Raw genomic sequence first — 26312 nt, forward strand, 5'->3', positions numbered from 1 at the left:
ATACAACTCCTCTAGTAACCTTGCCCACTCAGTAATAGATCTTGCCCATGACCGAACACGGTCTATATGCGTTCCACGAGAAATCCCGTTAATAAAAGCAAATTTTCAAACGCCCGGTATTAAAACAACCTGTAACAAAAACCCTCGACCTCTCAAGGACTACTCCTTCCCCGCTTCACTCAATAGATCGTATTTGGCCTCGGGAACGTCCTTGGATTCTTCTGTAGTTTGAGACTCTTCGTCGTCGTGCATGGACGCCGATAGAGAGGATGCCGATGGCGACGTTGGTTCTGACATCTCAGCGGCATGTTCCTGTTCTTCGGCAACTTCTTGTAGAACCTTCTTAAGCGCCGTCAGTTGCTCTTGTAGCGAGAAAAGTATATTGTCCTTCTCTTGTATTACATTTGCGAGTTGCCGATTTCTATGTTCCAATTTGCCGTTCTCCATCCGCGCAGAGGACACCATCTTGTTCGCTTCCTCGAATAATGACCGCGTAAGATCTTCAACTTCCTGCTCTATACTTCGTCGATCACTTTCTGCCTTCATCCGCGCCTTGGACTCCTCCATGAGCTTCTTCATGAGTGTTGAGGTTTCGAGCTCGACGTCCTTTCGCTCGACTAATAAACCTTTCTCCATCATATCTGCATGTCGCTTCTGGTTCTCCTCCAGCGTCCGTATGCGTACCTGCGCCTGTTCGAGTTCATGGCGCGTGGCAGCTAACCCATCCTCCAAATCCGCCTGTCTCTCTACCGCCAAAATAAGCTTGGTTGAAAGGGCAGAAACTTCGTTAGATAGCAGCTCTACCTCGTCCTGCGCGCTCATCTGCATCGACGTCTCCGACGAATTAGCCATGCTCGTCGCGACGGGCGTTGTGGCCGCCATCATGGACGTGGTCACTCCTCTGGATGTGCCGCTATTTGTGGCCGTAGGACTGAGGCGGGAAAGAAGGGTCTTATAGACGCCCCCCGTACGTTCCTGCGGGCGGTGCAATATTGTGACGGTAATTTTGACGACAGAGGAGGATGATGAGCAAGAAAAATGTGTCCTGCGTTCCGTTTACAGGAATAGAAATCTCAAGACGGAGATTGCGTGAGCGTTGTCAATGGAGTGGTCGCCTTATTTAAGGAGGAGTCGTGATTGTAAGGAGCCTTTCATCGTTGTGTTCAATCTGGGGGGCGGAAGGGTCGGCGACGACGGTGGCAAGGGTTTGTGACGGTGCGGCGGTTTGCCATCTGCGTAACTGTGGTATTTATCATTTCTCGAGTCCTGCTCCACAAACAATTTCAGCACGCGTGACTCTATACTATGGACGACGCGGAACTCCAAGCAATTCGCCAGGCGAGAATGGCGGAGCTGCAACGACAACAGCCCTCCGGAAATGGAACTACTGGTGGGAGACCGGGTGGCTCTGGCGATTCAGCTGCTAGGCAGTGAGTGATTCACTGGCACAAGTTCATGTTGAAGGATTACGATCTAACAATGGTTTGACTGAATCCAGACCTAGTGAAGATGACGCCAGAGCGGAGATGGTATGTCGTAATTTTTGTTGGAGCTTTTGCAAGTTTTTCTTCTGGAGCGTGCATTAGCCTATTGAATAACTAGCGAATGTTCTAACTGATGTACAGATCGCGCAGATCTTGACTCCGGCAGCAAGAGAACGCTTGTCGAGAATCAGGATCGTCAGACAGCAAAAAGCTAAAGGGTTTGTTATCACGATAGTACTGATGTGATTTGCGACTTACTGTCTGTCAGCGTTGAGGACCTACTGATTCAAATGGCGAGGACAGGTCAAATTCGAAGCCGAGTAGACGAGGACGAACTCATTAGCCTTCTAGAGCAGATATCAAAGCAGGAAAGCAGAGAACATGAAACAAAGATCGTGGTAAGTAGGTATGGCAGCAAAGGAGGGAATGGGCAAGACATCCTGACATTATAAATAGTATCAGACGAGGCGATTCGTTGATGATGACTCCGATGACGAGTTTGACATATAATCATTAGCGCTTTTGTATATATCATATTCATGAAGCATGGAATAATGATCCAACAAATATAATTACATCTACAGTTGACTGCAATCCACTGTGAGTAATGTCTTCGACATTAGCCAAGCGGTATGATCACATTAGTCCATTTGTGACCTACAACCGACTTATCCTCTTCTTTCTTAACCCTCTCAAATCTGGCGGTTTCTCAATTCCCAATTCTTCACGCAATTTCTGAACGTCCCGATCCAATATCTCTTCCCAATACACGTTAATCAATGGCTTAGCTGACGCACCATTCTTGATGGCCCATGGAAAATAAATCGTTTGTAGGCGTTCCCTCTGCTTTGGCTTTAATCGCAGGGGCGCTAAGACAGCGCCAATGCCGGTCATCGGTATCGCTGTGTTGGCGAACTCGAACATCTTGAGTGCTATCTCGCCTTCGATGATAATTGGAAGGCCAGTAATTGCATGGTAAAAATCGTGACATTCGCGATATCTCTGCATAACATAAGCGCATTCCTCGTCGTCAATATATCGCACCTATATGACGCCAAAAAGCATTAATTCTCGTTACACAATGCTGAAACTTATGAATCTTAGCTCACCGGCGCACGAGTGTCGGGGGAAACGCCTTCCCGCTTTAACCATTCAGCGTACGTACGACCGATTGTGTTCTCTGGGTACTCAAGCAACTGGTCGATATGCAGAGACGAAGATGTGATTCGAGGACGCTCGCGTAAAATCCGCCGACCTGTCGGATCGGCAAGCATTCTATCTCGAAGTCGCTCCATCAGGAAAGGGAGCGCCGTTGCCTCTCCCAGTGTCGCAATTAAATCTATTCTATTAATTAGTACGAACGTATTTGCTTGCGACCCAATATCTTGCACTAACCTCCACGGGTGGGGTCGAAGAAAGAGTATATGCCTGATCCGGCCGCTAGGAACAACTTCTGGAAGATGTTGGTAGGAACATGACCCGGATAATTTGGGATCGGAGCGTTATACGTATAGTTCCGTCTTAGAAGCCGAACGCATGGCGAGAAATTTGTCGGAACCCTTGGCCGCATTGTTTCGTTGGAGAATCTGTCTGTAGAGCTCTCCCTTGCTCTCGGGCTGGAGCAACTTAAGTTACCGGAAGTTTCCGAACACCCGAGTCTTCCCCGGCACTCAAATCTCAAGTAACTACGACCGAACACAGTAGTTGGTAATTTCACCAATACTAAATTATACAGTATACATGCATGCGATACCGAATAGAGAACTATTATTTTGTGGCTATGTGTTAAGTATACTTAGATAACGCGAACACGGTGTGAGATAATTCACCGTCATCTTGATTACGATCATGATGGTGCACTAAGTCAAAGTGCCCTGCTGGTCTAGAATGATAGGCAGTGGCAATTCTGACCTTGCGATAACTCTGCTGGCCACAGATCGCTCCAGCGACAAGATTATGTTAACGGATTTGCAACCCGAGAAGAGACCGAGTAACCGGTGCGAGCAAAGTCAGAGAGGGGACGGAGGCAACGGTTTACGGGCATGAATAGCCATGACGCAGTCGTTGTCAATGCTGGCCATGCGCTGCAGCGACTCTCTTCTGTATGACAAATAGGTTATTAGTTTATTTAAAGCGGCGATAATAAGACTATTTGTGGGGTTTGCCTCGGCTCCGAACCTCATCGTGGACTAAATGTCGGCCTATCGGTAGCGACATTGTTATCAACAACGAAATCATGCCATCTGATATGAAATGGGAATAACTAAACCACTGGCAATGGCACTGTCCGGCGCAGCATCGGGAAAGGATCATTGTAACTTTGCTACGTGGAACAGCACAGGGCATATAAGTCTGTTATGCTTCCATTCCTAGCATTCCACCAAAGCGTGCTTCGGATTCTATAGCTCAGAATGATAGCTCAGAATGATATGATGGAGCATTATCCGGCCGTACCTAGCCATATTTGACACCCGACAAATGTTGATGACATACCTGGCACAATTACTTGAGTACCTCTAGAAAACCATATAGCAAGACATTGTGATCGGCCAGCAGTATTGAGCCGTGATATTGCTACATACCTAAGCATACTCGAGAGCAGCAATTGTTGCGTGGCATCACAACTGTTACATTGGTCAATTGAACGAGATGTCGCGATTATTAAGGTTGGACGTAGACCCAACGTTTATACCTTTTGAACAAACAGCGTGTGCAGCTTTGTTATGGGTACGGATCTACCTCCTCCCGACATAGCTATCGAAAAGTTTGTCCAAACCGAAACTCAAATGAGCTTTCATAGATGCCCACGGTCGACATATACATCAGTCGAAGATATTCGTACAATCTATAGACAGAAACGTCCATACGGTACAATATAACTTACGGGAGGTAGACGTATTTACCGACTACAGTTAGGTAGATTGTGCATCAGTCATCTGTCCATTCCAATCCTCGACTCCAAAGCGATCCATCACAATGACTACGGCAGTCTACCCAATTCAGGATTTATCAGCAGCGTTGAACGAAGAACACAAAGTCTCTGTAGGTACTCAATGGGCTATAAATGACAGACATGCACGGCTAAAGAAATGATAGATACTAGAGCTCGCGTGGCTATTAAACGATCTATCCACGACAATAACGTCATTGGCAGATGGATTAGAGGAATGTCTTGCATTACTTCGGTCGGATCAACCGGGCTCGACATTGGTGCTATCGTCAAATAGGTCCGAGGCTTTAAAAGGATTTGTGTTGCGAGTGGGCCAGAATATTGTGAAGGCCGTGCGTAGTAATCAATATGTCCGAGTGTCGATTAGGAGCACTGACTCAGTTTAGGACATACATCTGAAATTATCAAGTTTGAACAAGGGCCAAGTGTGCAGTCTTTCACTTGCCGAGGGAAAGGTCATTCCACTCGCCCAACTCGGTGATTGCGCGAACTTTTTGACCGTTTGCTTGAGAGTCATCAAGGAGATGGATTTCGTCGAACCTGCTCTCGTTCTTTCGGTAATGGCTTGCTTTCTTGCAATTGGTTGCAAATTATTGACCTGTGGCTAGCAACTACGAAAATTGCTATCGAACATCCGCTACGCCCACATATCGATCCGCAACGTTTCTCCTGCGTTCCAATTCCCCTACACCACAATCGAACCCAACGTATTTACTCCAGAAATACCCGAAACGGTAGCAGTTGATCTCATCATTTCAGAGTCCGGTGTGATCGCCGACGTTCGCACACTGACGCCCATCGACCCGCCGGCTGCTAGTGGAAACACTAGCATAGCATCGTCATCATCTAATGCTACTAGGTACCGACAGAACAGCACGAGTGGAGGCTCGTCAAGTTTCCGTGGCGGTAGTGCCAAATATGTTGCGACGATCGCTGGTGGCGGTGGTAGTATAACACCTAGAAGCCAACCTCCGGGATTGACGTCGCAATCGACCATGCCCGATCTGACGCGAACGGCTACGAATATAAGCACTACTAGCAGCATGGCAAGTACTTCGAGCACTAAGTCCACTGCCAGCACAACCAGTTGGCTTGGAAGCATCTTGGGGCGACGGAGGCAGACTGATCCATCTAATATGTTCCTGTACAAGGGTCAATATGTTAAATCGCTGGAGAGGATCACGGTACAGAGCTTAGATCCTGGTCTCATGGCTCTGATATCAAAGTTAAACGGTAAGCCGTTTGACGTGCGTTTCTGGTTTGCTTTACGGTCACTAATTGGTATCCAGTCTTGGAATTAAATATTGGACAGGCCCTAAGAAAGCTGGAGATTGCGATGAATTGGAAGTAGAACGGAAGGAACCTTGTGTCGGATAAATCTGCAGTGTCAATTGAGCCAGTACGACTTACTCTAACATTAATATCCATTTTGGTGACAAATCCAAATACCAAAATCTAAGTACCAGAACAACAAATACCAAATCTAGCTTCAAACCAAAATGCATCTATAATTAAACCTGAAATACCGTCTCTATATATATCTACAAAAACTATAAAACGCAAATAATGCAGCATATCGAGTAAGTAAAGCATTAGCTAGAAACGCAGTCATTTTGACTCGGTCGAGTATGGCGCAACAACGACACTCGGATCACCAGACTCTGAGCTGTACCCGCTGGCAGAAGTGCTCTCCTGATGCTTCTCTTCCGACGCGGCCTGCGTATCGGCAGATAATTCCTCCACGGGTGCTTTCTTGCTCTCAAGGTCCGCCTGCTCTTGCAGCTTCTTTGCTGCGGCTTCCCGCTCAATCCAGCGTCTAAAGATCGGCACAAGAACCTGGGCAACGAGAATCTGCTCTCCCTGGTACAGCACTAGCGGGATAGATGCGAAGCCGACCTTTTCGGACGTAGAACCGTATTGAGCGTTGATGAGAGGCACACCCAGGGCGACAGTCTTCGCAGCACCGCATAACATGATGGCCACCGTGTCAGGTCGAGAAAAGTGAAATTTCGCCGGCAGTCCTGGGCATCGAGCGGCAAGGAAGCAGATGACAGTGAAAAGAAGGTACAGACCAACGTTAAGGAAGCACACCATGATAACTGATGCGTGCGACACAGTTTCGAACGCACCGCTGGCGAAAGAGGTCGAGAACGAAGACCAAATTAGGAGCAAGAGACAGAATGAACCGAGCTTGGCAAGCTTGAACTTTGCTAAAACCCATTTGGTCTGGGTGGGGAATATGAACTGGATGACCTGACCAACAAAAAGGGGAATGAACACGGCGATACCAAGCTGCTTCATGACTCGCGCGTACAAGCTCTGTAAGCTGATGTCGTTAGTTGGATTGCCGTAGGCGAAACCGGTGTGCTTGCCAAGGAACATTTGAACCAAAGCGGGCGTAATAAAGGCACCCAAGATATTGCCGACCGAGACTTCAATGAGAGAAAGAGACTCGTTGCCCTTGGCTTCACGCGTCATGACGACGTTTGAGGAAACAGTAGTAGGCGTGCAGCCGGTGATAATAATGCCAATTAGAATCCACTGATTGATATCTGCATTGTGCGCTATTCTAATGGCTGAAGCAAAGCCGAATGCAATTGCTGGAGTGACTAAGAACGAGATGGCTGAAAGCTGTTAGCGAATACTGTCGATCAAAATGCATTCCTCCAGCCTGAAATTTACCTTGCGTAACGATATGCGCCTGCCAATTGGCCGCCTGGGTAATCAGCTTTTGTCGTGGAATATTAAGACCCGAAACCAGGAAAATGATAGCGACAGCGCCATACTGGATGGAAATATCGGCTCTAATATGACCATGGTTCTTCGCCACCGATGGGAATTTGTATGCCAACGCAACGAAGACTCCCATACCAATAACGAACCATTCGCTGACCAAAAACCAGAAAACCTTTAATAGGAGTTTGACCGCCTTGGGCTTCTCTTTTTTTTCTGGTACTGTTTCCATTGCCATGTCGTAAAATCTAACTGGAGTTGCCGAGTAGTGACTAGATCTGTACAACAATCGATAACGGTACAGTGAGTACTTATAGTGTATTGCCAACGCACCAATATGGGTTTGCAAAGTGTCGTGGCGGTGGAAAATCTCTTCAGGCAGAGATAATGTAAGGTTAGAGAGTGGCCTTTGCTTCCCTAGCGCATACGACGCCTGATAGATTTATGCGTATTTTGCAGTCCCCCCCAGTGCGGCGCGAGGTAACTGAGTTTTGGGGAATCTCTTTGACGATAACGATCTCGGACGAAACAGCGACAACTACGAACTTTCTGTGGCTTGTTAGGCCGCCATGTCCTCGGTGTGCGCCGGCGCCAGTCCTAATCAGGTTAGTACATTCGGCCGTTCCTGCCGGAGGAGCGGCTTCGGCAATCTAGTGCTTACAGCTCGAAGGGTATTGTGGGAACAGCTGAGTAGGTGAGAACCAACCGTATAGATATATTGTACGTATATTGTATGTATATACGGTATATTTACATCTCTGAGCTGCGCAGCCTTGCGGGCTACGCAGCTACATGTGAGAATCAGAAGGCCGATCACGAGCGGCCTCTCTAGGCTATTGTGATGCTAGCATCACTTTTGTGGGGTAACAAAGGCTGACACTTAAATCCGTAAATCCCCGCACCGAAAATAATCCGGAGCTCTGGAGACCAGTGGCTTGTCCGATAGCCCGCCCGTCATACTACCGCACTCCCCTGGCAAATGCATACTGTGTTCATTGTTTTTCAATCAAAGATCGATAACATAAAGTTGGCCGCACACGACCACTGCTTGGCGGCACTGCGATCCTATTGGACTACACCCGACGGCACCAACACGGGAGAGAGCGGGAGCAACCAGGGAATTATATTTTCTCTCAGATTCCTTTATGACTCCGATGGGATTATGTCGGAGAAGGTTTATTCGACATAAGTTTTCTTTCAGGAATTCACTAGTGCGACCACGAACTGCAAAAGATATATACAGATCACGCTACTAGTCCTGCGATGCGAAACAGAGATACATATCGCTAGCATATTGTTAAAATATTACACTCAAATCCTATACAGTTTTACCACCTTGTCTCTCGTTACCAAGCACCCTTATTATCTTCAGCCACATTTATCAAGCGTGTGATACTACGGGTATATGAGGACCGGATGTTCGGTTCCATCAGTAACCAGCGCTGGTGCAGTTGGGTGTGTCAGCAACGCGGAACACGTATTTCGATGCGTGAACCTTGCCCTCATTAAGGTCTTTCAGCGCCTCTCCAACTCCAGCTAAACCGTGTTCAACAGCAACTGAAGGGTGACCCGTGAATTTGCCTTCAGACAACCACTTACTAATCTGTCTGAGGATCATATAGGCAAAGTCCCTTTGGTAAGGCTCGTCACCATGAGCCGCTCCAACCATGGTAATTCTAAAGGTAACTTTATCAGCAGAAAGCTCAGGATATTCCCCAGGGAGAATCAAGGAAAGCTTTGACTGCGTTCCTGGCTCCAATGCCTTGACTGCCTCAATATATGAGCCTTGCTCGGACACAGTATCCCACGCATACAGAAGCTTCTGGCCAGGCTTCAGATATGATCGAATATCTTCGGCAATATGATCATTGTTGCGGTAGTCAACAACATAGTCATTGCCAATTGACTTTGCATAGTCAACGCCGGATCCCGCTACACCGATAATAGGGCCAATTCCTGCAAGCTTCGCAAGCTTGACAGCGAAGGCACCGACGCTGGTGGCAGCACCGTAGACCAGAAGCGGAATTTCCACCTTTGCTGGCTTCCAAGGAGTCGGTAATTCGAGAGTATCGAACAATCCATATGCTGCGGTAAGAGCAGCCAATGGAATAGTGGCTGCTTCCTCGAAGGAAACGCTCTCGGGTACTAGGAAAGTGGTGTACGAGTACGCAGTGGCATATTCGGCAAAGGATCCATGTTCTTTGCCCATCTTATGGAACGCGGCGACCTTATCTCCTTTCTTGAACTCAATCACATTTGAACCCACGGTCTCGACAATTCCCGCAATATCATCCCCAGAGTTATGTGGCTTCTTCGTCCATACGGGATATTTCCAATCTTTTCTGTTAATCGTGTTAACCGGTCATCTGGTCGCAACAGTGTATTACGCTCACATACGGATTGGAGCCAGAGACAACAACCTTGATCAAGACCTCATCGGGGCCGGGGACACTGACCAAGAATTAGGAACCAAAAGAAAACTTTATGAATCGCCGGTGAGAGTCGTAAGGGACTTACGGAATCTGGGAGTCAATGATCTCAGAGCGAATGCTGGGATGCCCATAAACGATAACTTCCTTCATTTTTGCAGTCAGAATTGGACTTATCTGAGGTGTGAGTAACCTGAAGAGCTGTAGTCAGAGAAAGGAGAGGTTAGGTACTCCATATATATATGTAATATATATTGCCGATATTGCCGGTGGAACTACTGGTTCGGTTTATGCGGGTTCGTCATGCAGGGTCGTGCAGGGCCCCACTTCTACATGTTCACATCGAACGGCTTAGGGTTTCAAGTGTCAAATTCTTCCGAGATATCGGGTGTTCCCTTGTATTAGACGGCACCAGACCCAACGTTTTACAATGCCGAAATCCAATGACACCTTGCATTTTTCCTTATTTTGGTGTAAAAACTTTAAGGAAAACTGCTGAACCCTTAAAAATAATGGAGTGTCGTAAACAGACCTGACGCGTCTTGCCATTTCGGAAATCGTGCTAACCATTTTTCGTTTTAGGTTCTTATTTCTCTGAGGGCAAGGGTTATTTGACGTAAATTTGTTTCAAATAAGTTATATTTAATGATGGTTGCAAACCCTCGCTAATAGTAATATATAGTAGAACCCCGGTAAACGGATGTAGTGTTTACAGCCATTTTCATATCGGTTTAGCGAGGCTATCCATTTATTGGAATGGATTAACAGCCGTGAGGCGAATTTTTACAGAGAATAATATCGGTTTAGCTTACAGCGAATCGGCTGAACAGGATTCTACTGTAATACTTGATTCTGAATTGCATGAACCGATCAGCAGAAAGATTGTCCATCAAGAGTTGTCACTAGAGTATGGTAAGCCGCAATGCTGCTGCTCTCAATGTGCCCGCGGACGGCGTTTGGCGTGACTTTCCTTTCTGATTATATACAAGATTGCATTGCACAATATTTTAGATCCTCTCATCATAATAATACCGTACCTCTAGATCTATGCTGATGTAAGACAACGCAGTACTCCCAATATACAAGCCTCATACTCCTCCACGCAAGATTTAATTAATCACCTAGACGACCGGTGTATCAACAACAGAGCCCGCTGTTTGAAACAGAGTGGCGTCTGCGGACTTCTGGCGTTTCCGCAAGACATTCTCAATAAACGCCTCCCCGGCCTTATATGACGACCGAACCAAAGGACCGCTGGCACAATACAGGAAACCCATGTCAAGGGCACGCAATCTCCATTTTTCAAATGCTTCTGGAGTTATATATTCTGTCACCTTCATATGTCGTTTCGTCGGCTAGAAAGACATTGTTAATAAAACACACAGCACAACAAATAGCATCTCCACCTTACCCGCATGTACTGTCCAAAAGTAACAACATCTACCTTAACTTTTCTCAACGCACGCAACGTATCTTCCAGTTGTGCTTCGGTTTCGCCCAACCCCAACATAATACTCGACTTAGTAACGAGGCCCTCTTTGGCATTCTTGGCAGCCTCCAGAACTGCCAGACTTTGCTGGAAGGTCGCCCGACGGTCACGTACATACATTGTAAGATCCTCGACGGTCTCAACGTTATGGGCGTAAACATCTAGTCCGGATCGTGCCATCAGCTCCACCATTGCCAGATCTCCTTGAAAGTCACCAGTAAGTGCCTCAACAAGGATATGGGGTGCCTTCTGCTTGATCTTGACGATGGTTTCGGCAAAATGATGTGCACCACCATCTGGTAAGTCATCACGGTCGACAGTTGTTAATACAACGTAACCAAGGCCCCATTGTGCAATAGCTGCAGCAGTATTTTCAGGTTCATGAGGGTCGAGAGGTGGAGGTGTTCGACTAGTCTTCACACTACAAAAGCGACAGCCTCGGGTGCACGTGTCACCCATGAGCATCACCGTAGCAGTTGCTGCAGACTTTTCAGTTCCCCCCCAGCATTCACCAATATTCGGGCAACGTGCTTCCTCGCAAACTATGTCATATCTTAGTATTTTATTTGACTGGGTGGTACTCGATGAGTGCTTACCGGTGTGCAAATTCAGACCTCGAAGATCTTCTTTGATCTTGCTGTAATTTGTACCTTTAGGAATATCCGTTTTAAGCCATGAAGGCAATCTCACAATCTCCTTCTTTTGTGTACCGCTTTGCCTATCCCCTAGAACGTCTTGTTTGCTCAGCCCGGCTTGGAGGAAGTCGTCGAACGATGGCCCAGTGTTTAGCACGTCGGAAAATTGAGTGCGCCTCCGCCTCGAAGAGATGCCCGAAGACTTTGATTCAGACGAAACAAATTCGATATCTGTAGTTGAAGTAGCAAAGCAACGAACTGCCGTCCTCTTCAGTGACTGTCGCGCGAACTGGCAAACGGGTCGGCTAATCCGGGAACACGACATAATTGAGAGGCAGCCGACCTGTTTAAACAACAACAAATCAAAATCCCAAACCAAGAAAATGCTGCACACTTATTCTAAGACCTACTGGTATATCCCGGTCCGGGTCAATTGAAATGTGATCTATATCTGAGAATAATAAATGCCACCTCACCGGTGTTGATGAGAAATCCTCCCAAACAGAAGTGCCCCAACGTAATAACTAGCGGCAGATTTAGGCTCCATCTATAATGACGGCTTTTATGCAATTACAAGTTCCCACCTAAGGTGCCAAATGCACATGACGCTATATATTTAATGCCATGACAGCGATCCGATAACGGCTGCCACGCAACCGATATCGGAGGAGGATAGGTGAAGAATAGCTTGTTCGTAGCGATTTTGAAGGTTTCTTGCTCCTTTTTGTAGACTCCCGCTGCGTGAAAGCAGCCCATATGAAGGCATACCATCAGCACCTACAGTCGATTGCATTGAACTTACACTGAATCTCGGCTCGACTGCTTGTAACTCTTTAGTATTTGCATCTCAACCACGGCGATCCATAACTGATCAGCTTGGCAAAAGGAATTTCATGGCAAGATATCGTGAATAGGCAGCGGCAATAGTGTTGCTTTCTACTTTTGTTAGTTCCAACTGTTGCGGGATGCGTTTCCAGCAGATTTGTCGGAGGGACGTATGTGCTTCAAATTTCTCTCACATGTGCGGACCGCAATATACAGATCAAACGATCGCAGTTTGGAGACAAATGTATCTGAAAGGTTTGACCCAATCGTAGGTCTAAATGAGAAATAAACTGTTCGGCAGTGGGAATTTGACCGTGCGTCAGATTTATAAATAGAATTACGAGGCGAGTCTTGATTACAATGTCCTCCATTCGTAGTCTACGGAGTGCTATTATGCCGCTGATCACCACGCCTTTCAGGAGCTTTAATCGCTGGAAAATACATGACATAGTTTATCTGTGTTGGCTTGAGCTAGACAGTGGGATACATGATACATCGCATCGACAATTGTGATTGTCGAAAACTCGAGTATTCCTCACGTTATGCATGCATGGTGACGACAATCTGTCCAACCTTGATTTTTAGGTTTTGCGGAACACGCCAGTAACCCACCCACATAGTGTTCAGGTTTACCATTGGCCTTCAAACTGACGATTGAAAACAGACCTCAATAGGCGCCCTGGTAAGGTCATCTTAGCGTCTGGACTATGGCAACGCTTCCAGACCCTGATACGTTACAGCCGACCACAGAGCTGCAGAATGTGGCGCCTCGACGAGGTTCGGACGCAAGATCTGTGGGCCAACCTGTTGCATCAACGTCTGCCAATGTTTCCGAGGAAGTGCAGCAACACAGTGCTTCTCCAGGTCAGCCTTTAGAAAAGCGAGTTAATCATTTGCATGGAGCTAACGGTGCAAGATGAAGCCGAGCCTCTATCGGAGCTTATGGCAGCAGCACAACGTAACGATGTTGAAACAGTGCAACGATTGATATCGAGTGGCCTGTTCACTGTGCAGGATACGTCCTCAGACGGTGCCACGGCGTTACATTGGGCAGCAATAAATAACGGTGTCGAGACGGTGACCTACCTATTAGACCATGGCGCCGAGATCGATCGGAAAGGTGGAGAGCTAATGGCAACCCCGCTGCATTGGGCATGCAGAGTGGGACTGACAAATATGGTGAACATGTTGGTACAAAGAGGAGCTGATCCATTGAGGACGGATGCGCAAGGATTTAATGCTCTACACATAGCTATCCACTCCTCAAGTATCATGCTCATAGTTTACTTTCTGCATCAGGGATTGCCTGTAGATTATGCTGATCCGCAGGGACGTACTGCGCTACATTGGGCAGCCTATCAGGGAGACGCCTTGAGTGTGGACGTACTGCTTAGGTGGGGTGCTGAAGTCAAGATAAAGGACACGACAGGATTCACGCCACTTCACTGGGCGGTAGTCAGAGGAAATATGTCGTCGATGAAACGGCTGATTGAGGATGGATCGGACGTGAAAGCAGAAACAAACGATGGAAAGTCACCAGCAATTATTGCTCGCGAGATGATGTGTTACCCAGTGTGGTTGCACGCTTTGAAAAAGGCTGGTCGTGATTCAGATGGTATGGTAGTGCCGAAGCGCTTCAGTCAGGTACGTCTGGTTGGATAAGTTTACGCTCTCAGACTGACAATATCTGAGGCTGTTGTAAATCGGATAGCTTTCTTTTGGCCATGGTTCGTTTTATGGCTCTGCTTCCAAATTCTGGTCCATATCAATTTTGTGGTCGCTGTGGCGTTTACCATCATCACCATTTGGGGTTCACATCAGATATTTTTGAAATCTCTTGACCTGTGCCGATCAGGCGCAGCTAGTAATATTTACAAGACTGTATGCGCCCGTTCTTGAACCATTCTAGAACTAATGTAATTAACGCATCTTATTAGCCTTATCTGGCGGGAATCTTTTCGGGATCAGCATTTTGGGTTGCCGTTAGATGGCTATTTAAAGTTCTTTTAGCGACATACGAGGACGCTCCTTTTATGAATCTTGCATTCTTTCTGACATTTGGATCGGCCATGTTCTTTTTTGTTAAGAGTATGCTCATGGACCCTGGATATATTCCGAAGCCTTCAGGTGTTTCGGAACAGCGGCAGATAATTGAAGACCTACTGGCTGTCGGTGAATATGACTCACGTCATTTTTGCATATTTTGTTTTACCAGACGACCTTTGCGAAGCAAACACTGCAAATTCTGCGAAAGATGTGTTGCAAAGCTTGATCAGTGAGTAACAGTGAGATTGCGAGCACCAGTGGATTCTAACATTCTCAGTCATTGTCCTTGGATCAGCAATTGCGTGTCCATTCGTAACCATAGAGTATTTTTACTATACGTGCTGCTTCTAGAATTGGGAATCCCAATGTTCTTATACTTAGTATATAAATGTGAGTACTTTTCAGTGTATCCAAGCTACTTATATGCTCATTATACTCTCTAGATACTGCAGATGCTGGTGACGACGAAGCCAAAGGATGCTTGATTCTGAACGACGTCCTGTGCGCACGATTACAGCACGATGCGTTTACAGTATACATCGCCATGTGGTCCGGTTTGCAATTAACTTGGGTGTCATTCCTTACAGTTGTTCAGTTGTACCAAATTTCACGTGCCGTTACGACCAACGAAGCCTACAATCTACACACGTACGGCTGGATGGGTGGCAACGGAGATGACGAGCCAGTCCCATCTAGTGTGGCAGATCCATATGCTGCGGATAAAACAGGTGCCTTCACACATAGTCATGGACATCGTCACAGAAGCCCTTTCGGAACCTGTTGCAAGCTACTCGGCATTACGCAGTTTGTCAATCTTGTTCACGATTTATTTTCTGGAAGTTCAGGGTTGTCATGGTTTTCTGCATCGGCAACGGATAGACATCGCCGACATCGGCGTCCAGCAGTTGCGAATCACTATAACCCGTTTGATAACGGATGCGTTAGTAATTGCAAAGACTTCTGGGGAGTGGAGGAGTCTGTCTTCACACAGCCTTTGATGGATTGGTCAGGGCAAGGAGGGCAGGCAAGAATTGGAGGATTAAATGTTGACTACTATAGACTATGGGATGTGACCGCAGGAAGCATCAAGAGTGGTGCATCCTCTCATCAGAGACTACATAACGCGGATGAAGATTATGAGGCTCTGCCTGGTGATGACATGGTTTAAATTGCAGCACAATGACGCAGGGATTCTAGTGCCTAGTATTTCATTTGGTTATATGAAGGTTTGGATATGAAACGGTAAGCTTGCTGGGAACCATTTGCACATTCAATGTTTTGAGGTTAACGATCGCATCTGTACAATAAATATGTAAAAGGTGATTGAAATATCGATCTCTTCAAACTCTTGCCCCAGTTTGCTTTAGGATAAGGATCAAAACTGGGACCACCCTGAAGCAGTTTATATTTTGCTCGTCGCGGCCACAATGATATCATGCGGTCAAGTAGGCCAGATCTGGCGGACCTCAGAGCCTCAATAATTTATGGGTTGAAATCGAGCCAAGGTTCTTAAAGTCGAATCTTTCGGGGTCTCGGGTCCGTTGGCCCAGAATGATGATGGTTAGGATGCTTGGGGTTAGGTTAACTTGTGCGCCCACTGTATAAATTCAGTCCGCATTCCGCGAATTGTTACGAACGACGATTAATACCGAGTATTCAGTTCTTACACAGCAGCGAGTCCGTTCTTCGTGTTAGAGAGGATCTTGATCTTCCATATTTAACTCGACAAGCATGCCGCCACCTCCTCCACCGCAACATTTTCCCGGTCAGCCCCCGTCGAATTGGGAGAAGTTCAAGATGGGAGCGATGATGGGGGTATGATTCTAGTGGCAGTTTCAGTCCGTGCGAATTGACTAATAACGTGCGATATAGACAACGGTTGGAGTTGTCGTCGGTTTTCTATTTGGTTAGCATGGATATCACATCCTGGCAGACCGGCAATCACCACTGACTCATTCTAGGTGGATTCAGCATAATTCGGTATGGACCCGGTCCCAATGGCTTTATTCGCAGTCTGGGCCAGTATATGCTGGGTTCCGCTGCTACTTTTGGGTGAGCAAGGCTGTTTACAATATTCAATCTGTAGGGCACTGCTAACACTGTACAATAGGTTGTTCATGTCTGTCGGATCAGGTTCGTAAGGGACTCTTCTTACGTTACGTCATTTCTAACAGTAGCACAAGTCATTCGATCCGATGATGGCTTAGAAGCCTACAAATATAGAATGGAGCTTGCCCGGTTACGCGCTCAGCAGATGCGGATTATAAATGGAAAGTCGGAAATACGGCAGCAGGAAAAGCGCGAGTAAATTGTTTAAGGTGAAGATGAGATGGCACAAACACATCTTTGTATATATATAATACGAGTGTTTTCATATTCAATAATTCATTCTTCATAATTGGAAAGAGGTTCCCTATGTAATTGCAAGCCAATTCCATGTTAACATTGTTCGCAAAGAAATTTAGTACTAGAGTCGCTGCGACGAGGAGATCATGCCGACGATTACACAAACAGTATTTTTGGGACCTAGCGTTTCACGCCGTCATCGGCCTCCAAGCAAAGCAACCTTTGATCATCGTACCCCGGTCAACACCCGTACATTTTATCGCAACGCCAACATTCATCACGCGTAGTGAGAGCTGTGACGATATAGAGGACGAATACATTGGTAGTGCATCCGTATACTCGGTGTATTGCACGAGTGCCGTTACAACCCGCCGCCTAATGCACCTCACGAGACAGGTATCATCAGCGCATTCAGATCGTTAGATCTTACGCGCATCTCTCTGGCAGATGTCAACCATTACAGTAGCGCTTCCAAACCAACAGTTTCTAATGCGATCTCCTTCTCCAATACCGCCGGAGCAACACGCAGCTCTACTGCCGCAATCCTCATTGAGCGATGTTGAAAGCGACGACGATTCAAGTACGGTGATTGGCGAAGCCGAACTCAGCGATGTACCTACGATACCTGATCCAGAAGTTGCTCAAGAGGGAGCTTTCCTGAATGGGATAACTGCACAATCTGAGAATAACGCGACAGGGTCTGGACTTGTCCTAGATCAAAGGGCTCTATCACAGATACCACAGATAAATGGCGCTGCAGAGAGAAGTTCAACGCAGGAAGTCCAAGAACGCCGCTCATCTGGGAAGAAAAGTGAGGTACATAGTCAATGTAATGGAAATTTTATGCTGATATTCATAGAACCTCGGGAAGGTCACAACGCGCATCATAAGGCAGCGATACCAGGGTCATTCAAACCTCAACAATTGCAGATAATGCAACAAGGTGCATCGCAGGAGTCAGTATATTTATATCTGACTCCTCTCAACAATACCTTTACGCGAAAATGCATCAGCGTGCCATTTTATCCCAATACCATGCTCTTGGGCCGTCAAATGAATTCACGGACAATACCTACGCCCGAGAACGGCTTTTTCGATTCTCGAGTGTTAAGTCGACAGCATGCGGAAATTTGGGCAGACAGGAATACCGGCCAAGTCTGGATTCGTGACATTAAAAGTTCCAATGGCACATTTATTAATGGGCGCAGACTGTCGTCAGAAGGCGAAGAAAGTGAGCCTCATGAACTGAAGGCCGAGGACGTTATTGACTTGGGCATCAATATATCCAGTGAAGATTCAAAGACAGTTCTCCACAATAAAGTGTCCGCGCGAGTGGAAAAAATAGTGGTCGGTGCAGCGCCACAAAATTTGTTGTCGCAGTCCGGACTCGGTATATTTCCTCAAGGGCAGGCTCAATTACATCCAAGCAGCGGCGGTATAAATCTTTCGTATTCCGACATTGATCCTAGCACGAACGTGGGGCATCGAAACTTGAAGTTATCATCTGCTGCGCATCTTACAAATGGCCATACGCTGTCCATGACCGGTGTGGCCGGTGGACCGGGTAGAGCGAAGCATCGCATTATTTCTCGCGTGCTTGCATCTTCCGGAGTTACCACTAAGGGTCCAATATCATTGGATATGGTCGTCAAAAGGATTATCAACGAGATACAATTCGCCAAAACTCAGCATTCAGAATTACAGCGCGCCACGCAGATATTCGAGTCAATAGCGAGATCGCAAGCGCAATCTGCTGCAGAAGCGGTAGAAGTTGCAGAAGCGGCAGAGGTTGCAGCCGCAGGAACTTTGGCAGCGGCAGCAACGCAAGTACAAGATGAACACCAAGAGCATTCAGAGCCAACTGAAGAGCCTGGAGGCTCGATACAATGGCCCCACTCACCGTCATTATCATCTACATCTTCTTCCTTATCTGCACTGTTACAAACATCATCTGCTGCAGCAGTCGCAACAGAGCAGAAAATATTATCGTTGACAATGTCGCTGAATACTTTCGAGCAAGACTTGAAGGAAGCGAATGATAAGGCCAGTAAGCTCGAGGGTGTGCTTGACCAAGAGAGATATCTTCGCCACCAAGTTGAGTCTAAGCTCGCTCTGGCACAGCAAGAGCTAGAGTTAGAACGCGAACAAGCAATCAGTGATCTCCGGTCTGAGGAGGAAGAGGAGGCTGAAGCGGCTGCCGGACCCGATGCCACAGCTGCCGACACGATTGCGTTAATGGACAAGGAGGAAGAACGACAAAGGAGGCGAAGAAGTAGCTCCGGAAGCGACGTCGATGTTGACCATATTGTGGCCAAACTGGAGCAAGCACGACGGGAGGTTCAGTCATGGGAATCTCGGGCGTTGGCAGCAGAACAAATGGCCGAGGACAATGCACGAAATTTGGAGCGATTGATTAAACAGCTTAAGCAAGAGAAGGGATTTTCATATATTCCTCGTAGTCCTGGGACAAGTCCTACGCGCAATGGCAATGGCAATGCCAATGGGAACAGAAGTTTCGGCCGAAGCCCAAAGATTGATAGTCTACAATTGAAGGCGCGAGAACGTCACGCCACACAGTCACCACCACTGCCACGTACGTCCACGTTGACGCCGGAAGCATTCAAGAAAGCTAGGAGCGAGGTTCCGTCTCTAGATGACAAAGGAGTCAAGTCATCTTCCGAGTCGAAGAATGATAGTCGGAAATTCGCTCCGCTTGATAATAATGTCCCACGCAGTGGACCAAGTATGACGGTTCAGACTGAGGATGCTCCTCCATCCAGCAAGCGTTCTATGATGCTAATTGCGCCGTTTTTGTCGGCGGCTGGAATTACGGCTGTAGGAATGGGATTGATGACATACTTAAACCAGGTGTCCAATTCCAGGAGCTCATGATCTGGGACGACAGTATACGAACTGATGTAATAGTGATAATGGGATAGACATAGGGCGTTTTTGATTTTGTATTTGACGTGCATGTAAGAGAGCATTGAAGACGGCTACGGCGATGAACCAAAACTTATGTATATTTATCCACTATATCTTCATGCCATATAAGCGTATTACATATTTACATTTATGATACATATCTGTTTAGCGCTTCCATAAAAACGCATCTAAGCCTGGCCATGCCCAAGTCGATGATCTAAATTCTTCTGCAAGATATCTGCAAACCGATTGCCAAGCTCTTGTATAGGGTTCTTGACTCCCGCCATCTGCCTTTCCCATTCTTCCGGTGCTGCCTGTATTATAGATGTCGCTTTTGATTCAGGCAAACCGCACGCTACTATTTGGTCAAAGTATGACAGAACCGTTGATCCATTTATCGCAACGCCATGCGAAGTAATATAACGTCGCAGATGAACACCAATTGACGCAACCTTTTCGATATCTGATAGCCAGACTCCTGTATTCTCTGTGATTTTGGCGCGTAGTCCGAATCCTTCCAGCAGCTCTATGGTTGTATCTTCTAACATCCGGACGTAGCATCTTGTCGTCAGCTGAAAAATCACCGCATTAATAACTTCTTTCGTATATATTCAAGTCCGAGACAATTTACTAACATTAAACTCCTTCAAGTCAAGTATCGGATAGGCGACTAATTGTCCGGGACCATGAAATGTCGTTTGACCACCTCTCATCGTCACGCAACCTTCAGCATCGGGGACTTTTGACTTCAACTCCTCAATTTTCCGGACCGACTCCTCGTCGTGTTGCTGCCGCCTGCCAAACGTATACACCGGAAAAAATTCCATCGTCAGTAAAGTCGGCATCGGTCTAGGAACGACGTCTGGGACACGTTTGTGGTCCAGATAATTTTTGACTAAAACATCCTGCACCGCGGCTCCTGTTGAGTATGGGATTTGGGTTGGGCTTATATGGATGTGCTTGAGTGCTCGACGAGTTGCCATGGTGCGGTAATACTCTAATAATGCTGCTATAATAACCTCATGATAGAGAGCCTATTGATGCGCTCTCTTCATGTAAGTATCCTGCATGCCTTCTTGTATCATAGGCAGTAGGCGATTGCGCAATCATTTACAATCTGCTGCCCTTACCCCCAGCACCGGGAAATAAAGTTTAAATGTAGCAGCAATGGCTTGGGATTTCGTTTAGGATTTGATCGAGTCGTCGGAGCACTTTGGTTGCCGCGATCAATCCAATTTCTCCAAATTTAAAACTTATCAGTGATCCAGACAGGCCATGCAGCTTCAGCGATGACACGCTCTGGTACACATCAGCAGTCTTCTCTGGCTGAGCGGATTGCCAAGCTCGTATCCCAGCTTCAATCCCGTGGCGTCATATTTTCCGATGGAGTTCAAGCCCAGGAAATCCCCGGCCGCGGAATAGGTGTCATTGCCTGTCGAATGGTCCCAGCCGGCGAGCAGATAGTTCAGTTTCCGGTGACTTCGCTGCTTAACCCGCGAACCGCCAAGGCTGCGCTGCTGCGAGAAGTATCTGACGGCGGTGCAGATGCAGCCTGTTCCATGTTCACCCCGACTGCCACTCCGAATCGGGAGGAAGCGACTGCACGGAAACGGCGCAGGCGGGATGCATCTGTGAAGACCCAAGCTGGAAAGTATGCCAGTTTACTGGACTCGTTGTCGTCCCATCAGCTACTGGCATACTATTTGTATCGGGCGAGGTTGCGGAGAGATAGCGATTGGAATTCGTTTTTAGATGTGCTGCCGACATTGGATACGTTTGGCGGCCTACCTCTGGTTTGGGCTGTGCTCGACCATGGTAGAAAGAGGTTTCTAGATTACTTGCCAGCTAATACATACGGTAAGTATTGAATGATACTTGCAGCATGCGGCTGGAAGCGCTAATACCGGGCAGAGCATGCCGCGCGAATGAGCAAACAATTCTGGGGCGACTTGAGCGCGGTACGGAGTATATTTGCCAATGTTGAAGACGTTGAGCTATTTATTTGGGCTTGGCTATGCGGTAAATGAACTATACTAGTATTCACAAAGTCAAGGTCGCTAACACCGAATGAAACAGTCAATTCGCGATGCTTATACTACTACATGGCCGAAGCTCCTACGAGTAGTGATTGCATGACACTTGCACCCGTAGTGGATTTTCTTAATCATAGCGACGACGAACATGTGAGCCATGTCTGAAGATGCTTGTTGTCCTTCGTGGCTAATCATAACGTCAGTGCTCGATTCAGATATACGATGGCGCGCTTGCCACGAAATTTTTCGGGTTAGTGACTACCCGCTCGTATGACGTTGGCGACGAGATATGTCTTTCATATGGAGCCCATACGAATTCGTTCTTGCTCTGCGAATACGGCTTTACCCTTGCTGTCAACAAGAACACGGAACTCGACATTACTGCCGAGCTATTGGCGATATTGAAGTGCAGCAGGAGGACTAGTCGATGTCATTCTGACAGCGAAGGGGCCGAGATTGAATCGCCGAAATTAGCGTTTTTGGAGGCACATGGGTATTTGGGAGACTACACCTTGTCCCTGGATACGATTTCATATCGGACGGAGGTTGCGCTGGCAGTTTCGCAGGTGCGGGAAGAGGTCTGTCGGGAGCCAACCGGCGATGACGAACCGAGGGCCCGAACGTTAGAGCGATCACAGCTGAAGGCGTTCATATCCGGCATGGCGAATGGTTCGAAATTCAAGGCCCGGTCGACAGCGACGCTCAACACTATTCTGGATGATGTGGTGAAGAATTGTGATATCATGCTAGCCAAGGCTAATGACGATGTTGAATGCGGTGGGGAGACGAGGGAAAATATCGTACGGTTATATAACGAGCGCAAGCAAATAGCATGTTCTCATTTACGACCGCATAGATAAATAAGAATCGAAGTCGTCAATCAAATAAAATGCAATTAATGTACAAGGAAATGCCATTTCTACCAGTAATGCAGGACTCCAAAAATATTCTACACACAAATGTCCCTACAGATTGGACCACGAATATATACATCTGTTTTACGATTAATCACTCGACCGGCTTGTCCGTTGGAGCCTTATCGGTATAATTGTCATCGCTCTTTGGCTTATTCTGTTGGAGACGTTCCCTTAGAAGTTTGGCAATTTCCTTTTCCCTCTTCAAGCCGTCCATTATCGTATCGTGTTTCTCCCTTTCCTTGTTCTTAAGCCTTTCGTTGGTCCTTCCAGGTATTGTTGAACTAGCGTACGGCCGCAAGCGCAAAGGTCCACTGTACAATCTCGCAGTTTTCTGGAACGGTCTTGACCGCTCGACCTTGCGCAATGGTTGGGACAGACTTCCAATCCACATGCCACGTTTCCTGAGCGCCAATCTTCGGAATCGCCGAAGTATTTTCTCTTTCAGTTTCACGTTCACGGGTCTGTCAAAGTCATTTTCCGGGTTGACGAACGGGTTCACTGACGCGACCGACGGCTCAAGGTGCATATGCGGTTGCGCTTCCACCTGTGGCTTCAGTTCGAGTCGAGTCGTTTGCTCCGGATTGTCGATTAGTGACGACGGCAAGAAACCGAAATTATTCCTCTCCTCTTCTTTCAAATCGTGGGCAATGAAGGGATCTACGGACAAATGCTTGGCATTCGTCTGACTGCTGTCGGCCTCGATCGGTTTTGCGAGGGTCAATTTGTCCCGGTTGCGCACCTGCTGTCCGAGCTTCTTCACCAAGAGTGTGATCACGCGGTTCACGGGCGTATATATTTTGCGTCGCGCACCTTCCTGGACAATAAACCCGTTCAAGAAATCGATCTCAGTGACTTTGTAGTTGCGAATGTCCTGCCGCATCGACGACACATTCAGGGCCGTATTCTTGGCTACAGCGACCACTTTCTTCCAGACTGTGATAGGGTTGAGTAACTCTTCCAACTCGTACTCGGTAAAGTATATCTTCATTTCAGGAAGATTGCGAAGGACCGAAGCTGCCTCGGCGATAATCATGCGCGACAAAGCCATCAGATACGTTGAGCGTCCTATTTCACCATTGTCTACGTCCATGAGCGCTGTCAGCGGGTTGATGCAGCAATTGACCAGCATCTTGTCCATTTGCGCCGCCAACAGTTCCTTGTACGTGACCTGGACTGCGCCAAGGTCCGGCGAGCTGTTGAGCATCTTTGTAATAAATGATGTGTTCCAGGCTCGTAAATTTTCGCTATCGGATAGGTAGTTTAATCGCCTCTGCTGGTCGAATGTCTGTAGGTCCATGTTCGGTGCGGGGAGCTTCTCTGTGTCGTAACGCGGTAAGACAGCATACTGAACCGACCCTATGCCACGGTGAAGAATACTGAATGGCTTTAGGCCCGGAGAACAGCCATGGGTGTTGATTCCGACAATGATGTTCGGTCTGTACTCGGGCAACGGCCAGAGCGCCTTGATGTCCTCCACCAACCCGAGTCCATTCTGGAGAAGGATAATGTTAGCCTTGGCATCAATTGTTCGCCTATCTCGTAGCTTTTTAATCGCGGCCATTGCGTCCTGTGCCTTTGTGCACACGACAAGGTTGTATATTCGAATGAGCGAATGGCGAGCGTGCTTGAATCTGACCATGCGAAACGGACCCGCTTCTTCGGAAAACGACCGGCCGCCGAACTGTCTGTTCACGCTGATTCGGTATGCGCTCTTGTAAAACTCAACCGCCTGGTTCCGGGACCGCAGGATCACAGCCATTCGGGCCTTCACTGGACTCCTCTTGAGCGCCCACGCCACGAAACCACCGACGCTGCCGACTCCGAGCACCGCTGTGAACGGGGGGTTAGCACGATTACACGTATTGCGACTGCCGCAAAACCAGGTGTCAGTCCACATACCCACTGTGTTCCTGAATATGTCATGGTGTGCCTTGCGTAGCTTTATTTTGTGCTCTCGCTTCGGCACGCCGGGGCCGGTGGAATCTATCCGCTGCTGCTTCCAGTCCTTGTAGAAGTTCTTGCCTTGGAACCGGTAGTACGCGTTCCGCAGTGAATCCACGGACGACCCTTGCCGTGCCATGCGACTGATTAGGCCATGAATTTGTTTATTTCGCATTGTATTTAGTGACACATTTTGTGCCGACCGTGACGGATTAATTAATTGCACTGGGAGTCGGGGAGAAGTACTATTGCTAGAGCGCTAACTTAACACAAGATCATCATTTTTTACATCTTGTCATCGGTGGGTTTTGTGGCTCGACATAAGTGTCGAGCTGCGTGACGGGAAATGAAGATTGACACGTTCCTGCGGCTTCGTTTGAATGCGGCAATGATACACAATCGCAATCTTGTGGACAATGTAAACCTTGTCTGTTGGTCTAATAGACTGGCGATTGTTCCAAACCTATAGCATATGATTCGTTTAATAGCGGCTGCCCGACAATGACTGCCGTGAAGAATGGTTGAGTGACGCAGCATATATAGGGATAATAGCGGGAAACCGTTTGATTACGCCGGCCATATATATTGCGATCAAGATTCAGAGTCAGTCGACACGGCCATCGTGAATTGGATCACATATGCACACCTTATCTGTTAAATATTGATATCAAATTCAAATAGGCTATTATTATATATTATATTGATCCACAGCAAATTTGTCGAACGAATATCGACAGTGTCGCTACTTGGCGACGTGGACGAGAGAGTGGATGTGCCGAGGCGATAAGAAGAGAAGCGCTTGGCGGTTGTGTGATGATGCGAGGCACGCGACTGCAATGTGGGCGAGAGAAAGTTGGTGGGTCAGGTGGAGCAGCAAAAGGAAGTGGACAGCCCACGAAACTAAAAAATTTTGCTGCCGGACACAGAAGAAAGGTTCAGACGATAAATCGGATTTCGTGTTGCGATGTCAGAATGCGTGCCGAGCATCAGGAGGATAGGCAAGACGCTGCAAAAAATTTTCTGTGCTGTTGGCGGTGGCTTCAGGGCGAAAGACTGCCGAGCGACGACGACGAAGGACGACGACGACAAGCCGCAACAGCAATCCTGTACTGCTGCTGCCGCTGCCTATTGCAGTAACATCGCGGGTGACATTTGCAATGCACGTGGCTCGATATTGGGTACGCGTGCTAAGTCGGCACTTCGCGTATCGACAGCGCATTCACCTGCGAAATCCTGGGGGAGTTTATGTGCAATATACTTCACCAGCCTGTATTTGTCTCCATTCGGCTGCGGGTGCAACGTCTAAATGTGCCACCCACGTCACTTTGGCTGTCTGTTGTTATGGGGCCGCAGGCGCGGAACACAGTCACCGGCGCTACACCACATTGGCCCACTGGATAGGCAACAGATGCAGGCCCGGATGAGCCCCAGAATAGACGACTCCCCCAGAGTTGTGACACGCGTGGTCACTGCCTTCAGCCACCACCACCGTCCGCCGAAAATCTTTTGTTTGCGCCCTTGAAGGGCTGGCAGTTCACGATCAAGAGCGGTTGGGATGG

At 47.5% G+C, this 26312-nt stretch overlaps 13 protein-coding genes across 13 annotated transcripts; 6 read left to right on the forward strand and 7 right to left on the reverse strand.

Moving 5' to 3' along the window:
* Window positions 1-159: 159 nt before the first annotated feature.
* On the reverse strand, window positions 160-822 carry POJ06DRAFT_198095 (uncharacterized protein; the record flags this gene model as incomplete). Its single annotated transcript, XM_056185094.1, has 1 exon — window positions 160-822. One exon carries the CDS (start codon window positions 820-822, stop codon window positions 160-162), a length of 663 nt encoding a protein of 220 aa, XP_056043450.1.
* A 483-nt stretch (window positions 823-1305) lies between these two features.
* POJ06DRAFT_268880 (PDCD5-related protein) lies at window positions 1306-1994 on the forward strand (the record flags this gene model as incomplete). The annotated part of the gene is made up of 5 exons (XM_056189338.1): window positions 1306-1430; window positions 1499-1529; window positions 1626-1702; window positions 1753-1882; window positions 1941-1994. 5 exons carry the CDS (start codon window positions 1306-1308, stop codon window positions 1992-1994), a joined length of 417 nt encoding a protein of 138 aa, XP_056043451.1.
* A 44-nt stretch (window positions 1995-2038) lies between these two features.
* POJ06DRAFT_121779 (ubiquinone biosynthesis protein Coq4) lies at window positions 2039-3246 on the reverse strand. Its single transcript, XM_056184249.1, has 3 exons — window positions 2880-3246; window positions 2594-2823; window positions 2039-2528 (listed from the first exon to the last, which is right to left on the reverse strand). The coding sequence occupies exons 1-3, from the start codon at window positions 3052-3054 to the stop codon at window positions 2142-2144; spliced, it is 792 nt and encodes a 263-aa protein (XP_056043452.1). The 5' UTR covers window positions 3055-3246; the 3' UTR covers window positions 2039-2141.
* Window positions 3247-4178: 932 nt separating this feature from the next.
* Window positions 4179-5744, forward strand: POJ06DRAFT_255148 (RAVE subunit 2/Rogdi). Its single transcript, XM_056187859.1, has 4 exons — window positions 4179-4526; window positions 4581-4766; window positions 4821-4991; window positions 5043-5744. Exons 1-4 carry the CDS (start codon window positions 4461-4463, stop codon window positions 5733-5735), a joined length of 1116 nt encoding a protein of 371 aa, XP_056043453.1. The 5' UTR covers window positions 4179-4460; the 3' UTR covers window positions 5736-5744.
* Window positions 5745-6042: 298 nt separating this feature from the next.
* On the reverse strand, window positions 6043-7455 carry POJ06DRAFT_291206 (SBF-like CPA transporter family-domain-containing protein; the record flags this gene model as incomplete). Its single annotated transcript, XM_056190362.1, has 2 exons — window positions 7117-7455; window positions 6043-7058 (listed from the first exon to the last, which is right to left on the reverse strand). Exons 1-2 carry the CDS (start codon window positions 7403-7405, stop codon window positions 6043-6045), a joined length of 1305 nt encoding a protein of 434 aa, XP_056043454.1. The 5' UTR covers window positions 7406-7455.
* A 1021-nt stretch (window positions 7456-8476) lies between these two features.
* On the reverse strand, window positions 8477-9906 carry POJ06DRAFT_121960 (chaperonin 10-like protein). The gene is made up of 3 exons (XM_056184251.1): window positions 9685-9906; window positions 9565-9618; window positions 8477-9509 (listed from the first exon to the last, which is right to left on the reverse strand). Exons 1-3 carry the CDS (start codon window positions 9747-9749, stop codon window positions 8597-8599), a joined length of 1032 nt encoding a protein of 343 aa, XP_056043455.1. The 5' UTR covers window positions 9750-9906; the 3' UTR covers window positions 8477-8596.
* Window positions 9907-10217: 311 nt separating this feature from the next.
* POJ06DRAFT_255157 (uncharacterized protein) lies at window positions 10218-11704 on the reverse strand. The gene is made up of 2 exons (XM_056187860.1): window positions 11008-11704; window positions 10218-10951 (listed from the first exon to the last, which is right to left on the reverse strand). The coding sequence occupies exons 1-2, from the start codon at window positions 11548-11550 to the stop codon at window positions 10718-10720; spliced, it is 777 nt and encodes a 258-aa protein (XP_056043456.1). The 5' UTR covers window positions 11551-11704; the 3' UTR covers window positions 10218-10717.
* Window positions 11705-13252: 1548 nt separating this feature from the next.
* POJ06DRAFT_282042 (uncharacterized protein) lies at window positions 13253-15759 on the forward strand (the record flags this gene model as incomplete). The annotated part of the gene is made up of 6 exons (XM_056189991.1): window positions 13253-13409; window positions 13468-14189; window positions 14238-14426; window positions 14483-14820; window positions 14869-14981; window positions 15035-15759. 6 exons carry the CDS (start codon window positions 13253-13255, stop codon window positions 15757-15759), a joined length of 2244 nt encoding a protein of 747 aa, XP_056043457.1.
* A 563-nt stretch (window positions 15760-16322) lies between these two features.
* On the forward strand, window positions 16323-16899 carry POJ06DRAFT_268887 (reactive mitochondrial oxygen species modulator 1-domain-containing protein; the record flags this gene model as incomplete). The annotated part of the gene is made up of 5 exons (XM_056189339.1): window positions 16323-16406; window positions 16464-16497; window positions 16553-16643; window positions 16702-16724; window positions 16775-16899. The coding sequence occupies 5 exons, from the start codon at window positions 16323-16325 to the stop codon at window positions 16897-16899; spliced, it is 357 nt and encodes a 118-aa protein (XP_056043458.1).
* Window positions 16900-17167: 268 nt separating this feature from the next.
* POJ06DRAFT_276312 (uncharacterized protein) lies at window positions 17168-19964 on the forward strand. The gene is made up of 2 exons (XM_056189681.1): window positions 17168-17748; window positions 17797-19964. The coding sequence occupies exons 1-2, from the start codon at window positions 17385-17387 to the stop codon at window positions 19827-19829; spliced, it is 2397 nt and encodes a 798-aa protein (XP_056043459.1). The 5' UTR covers window positions 17168-17384; the 3' UTR covers window positions 19830-19964.
* Window positions 19965-20945, reverse strand: POJ06DRAFT_255176 (uncharacterized protein). Its single transcript, XM_056187861.1, has 2 exons — window positions 20498-20945; window positions 19965-20434 (listed from the first exon to the last, which is right to left on the reverse strand). Exons 1-2 carry the CDS (start codon window positions 20843-20845, stop codon window positions 20051-20053), a joined length of 732 nt encoding a protein of 243 aa, XP_056043460.1. The 5' UTR covers window positions 20846-20945; the 3' UTR covers window positions 19965-20050.
* Window positions 20946-21085: 140 nt separating this feature from the next.
* Window positions 21086-22803, forward strand: POJ06DRAFT_255178 (uncharacterized protein). Its single transcript, XM_056187862.1, has 4 exons — window positions 21086-21719; window positions 21774-21881; window positions 21939-22045; window positions 22099-22803. The coding sequence occupies exons 1-4, from the start codon at window positions 21152-21154 to the stop codon at window positions 22753-22755; spliced, it is 1440 nt and encodes a 479-aa protein (XP_056043461.1). The 5' UTR covers window positions 21086-21151; the 3' UTR covers window positions 22756-22803.
* POJ06DRAFT_122104 (ketopantoate reductase PanE/ApbA C terminal-domain-containing protein) lies at window positions 22772-24992 on the reverse strand. Its single transcript, XM_056184253.1, has 2 exons — window positions 24712-24992; window positions 22772-24642 (listed from the first exon to the last, which is right to left on the reverse strand). Exons 1-2 carry the CDS (start codon window positions 24926-24928, stop codon window positions 22904-22906), a joined length of 1956 nt encoding a protein of 651 aa, XP_056043462.1. The 5' UTR covers window positions 24929-24992; the 3' UTR covers window positions 22772-22903.
* Between the last annotated feature and the right edge of the window lie 1320 nt (window positions 24993-26312).

The sequence above is a fragment of the Lipomyces tetrasporus genome, assembly GCF_029532465.1.
Source record: "Lipomyces tetrasporus strain NRRL Y-64009 chromosome Unknown POJ06scaffold_6, whole genome shotgun sequence".
Lineage (NCBI taxonomy): Eukaryota > Fungi > Ascomycota > Lipomycetes > Lipomycetales > Lipomycetaceae > Lipomyces > Lipomyces tetrasporus.

What these genes read in the sequence shown, in the direction of transcription:
- POJ06DRAFT_121960 (XM_056184251.1), bottom strand. Translation starts at nt 9,749, where the DNA reads ATGAAGGAAGTTATCGTTTATGGGCATCCCAGCATTCGCTCTGAGATC. An exon ending in ATCATTGACTCCCAGATTCC is followed by an intron (nt 9,619 to 9,684) that starts GTAAGTCCCTTA and finishes ATTCTTGGTCAG; the next exon opens with TGTCCCCGGCCCCGATGAGG. An exon ending in GTTGTCTCTGGCTCCAATCC is followed by an intron (nt 9,510 to 9,564) that starts GTATGTGAGCGT and finishes CACGATTAACAG; the next exon opens with AAAAGATTGGAAATATCCCG.
- POJ06DRAFT_255148 (XM_056187859.1), top strand. Translation starts at nt 4,461, where the DNA reads ATGACTACGGCAGTCTACCCAATTCAGGATTTATCAGCAGCGTTGAAC. An exon ending in ACGAAGAACACAAAGTCTCT is followed by an intron (nt 4,527 to 4,580) that starts GTAGGTACTCAA and finishes AAGAAATGATAG; the next exon opens with ATACTAGAGCTCGCGTGGCT. An exon ending in GCCAGAATATTGTGAAGGCC is followed by an intron (nt 4,767 to 4,820) that starts GTGCGTAGTAAT and finishes GACTCAGTTTAG; the next exon opens with GACATACATCTGAAATTATC.
- POJ06DRAFT_255176 (XM_056187861.1), bottom strand. Translation starts at nt 20,845, where the DNA reads ATGGCAACTCGTCGAGCACTCAAGCACATCCATATAAGCCCAACCCAA. An exon ending in TTGACTTGAAGGAGTTTAAT is followed by an intron (nt 20,435 to 20,497) that starts GTTAGTAAATTG and finishes GTGATTTTTCAG; the next exon opens with CTGACGACAAGATGCTACGT.
- POJ06DRAFT_255178 (XM_056187862.1), top strand. Translation starts at nt 21,152, where the DNA reads ATGACACGCTCTGGTACACATCAGCAGTCTTCTCTGGCTGAGCGGATT. An exon ending in CTTGCCAGCTAATACATACG is followed by an intron (nt 21,720 to 21,773) that starts GTAAGTATTGAA and finishes AATACCGGGCAG; the next exon opens with AGCATGCCGCGCGAATGAGC. An exon ending in TATTTGGGCTTGGCTATGCG is followed by an intron (nt 21,882 to 21,938) that starts GTAAATGAACTA and finishes CGAATGAAACAG; the next exon opens with TCAATTCGCGATGCTTATAC.
- POJ06DRAFT_121779 (XM_056184249.1), bottom strand. Translation starts at nt 3,054, where the DNA reads ATGCGGCCAAGGGTTCCGACAAATTTCTCGCCATGCGTTCGGCTTCTA. An exon ending in CTTCGACCCCACCCGTGGAG is followed by an intron (nt 2,824 to 2,879) that starts GTTAGTGCAAGA and finishes TTAATAGAATAG; the next exon opens with ATTTAATTGCGACACTGGGA. An exon ending in CCCCCGACACTCGTGCGCCG is followed by an intron (nt 2,529 to 2,593) that starts GTGAGCTAAGAT and finishes GGCGTCATATAG; the next exon opens with GTGCGATATATTGACGACGA.
- POJ06DRAFT_255157 (XM_056187860.1), bottom strand. Translation starts at nt 11,550, where the DNA reads ATGCTCATGGGTGACACGTGCACCCGAGGCTGTCGCTTTTGTAGTGTG. An exon ending in CTTTTGGACAGTACATGCGG is followed by an intron (nt 10,952 to 11,007) that starts GTAAGGTGGAGA and finishes ATGTCTTTCTAG; the next exon opens with CCGACGAAACGACATATGAA.
- POJ06DRAFT_122104 (XM_056184253.1), bottom strand. Translation starts at nt 24,928, where the DNA reads ATGCGAAATAAACAAATTCATGGCCTAATCAGTCGCATGGCACGGCAA. An exon ending in CATATTCAGGAACACAGTGG is followed by an intron (nt 24,643 to 24,711) that starts GTATGTGGACTG and finishes CCCCGTTCACAG; the next exon opens with CGGTGCTCGGAGTCGGCAGC.
- POJ06DRAFT_276312 (XM_056189681.1), top strand. Translation starts at nt 17,385, where the DNA reads ATGTCAACCATTACAGTAGCGCTTCCAAACCAACAGTTTCTAATGCGA. An exon ending in CCGCTCATCTGGGAAGAAAA is followed by an intron (nt 17,749 to 17,796) that starts GTGAGGTACATA and finishes TGATATTCATAG; the next exon opens with AACCTCGGGAAGGTCACAAC.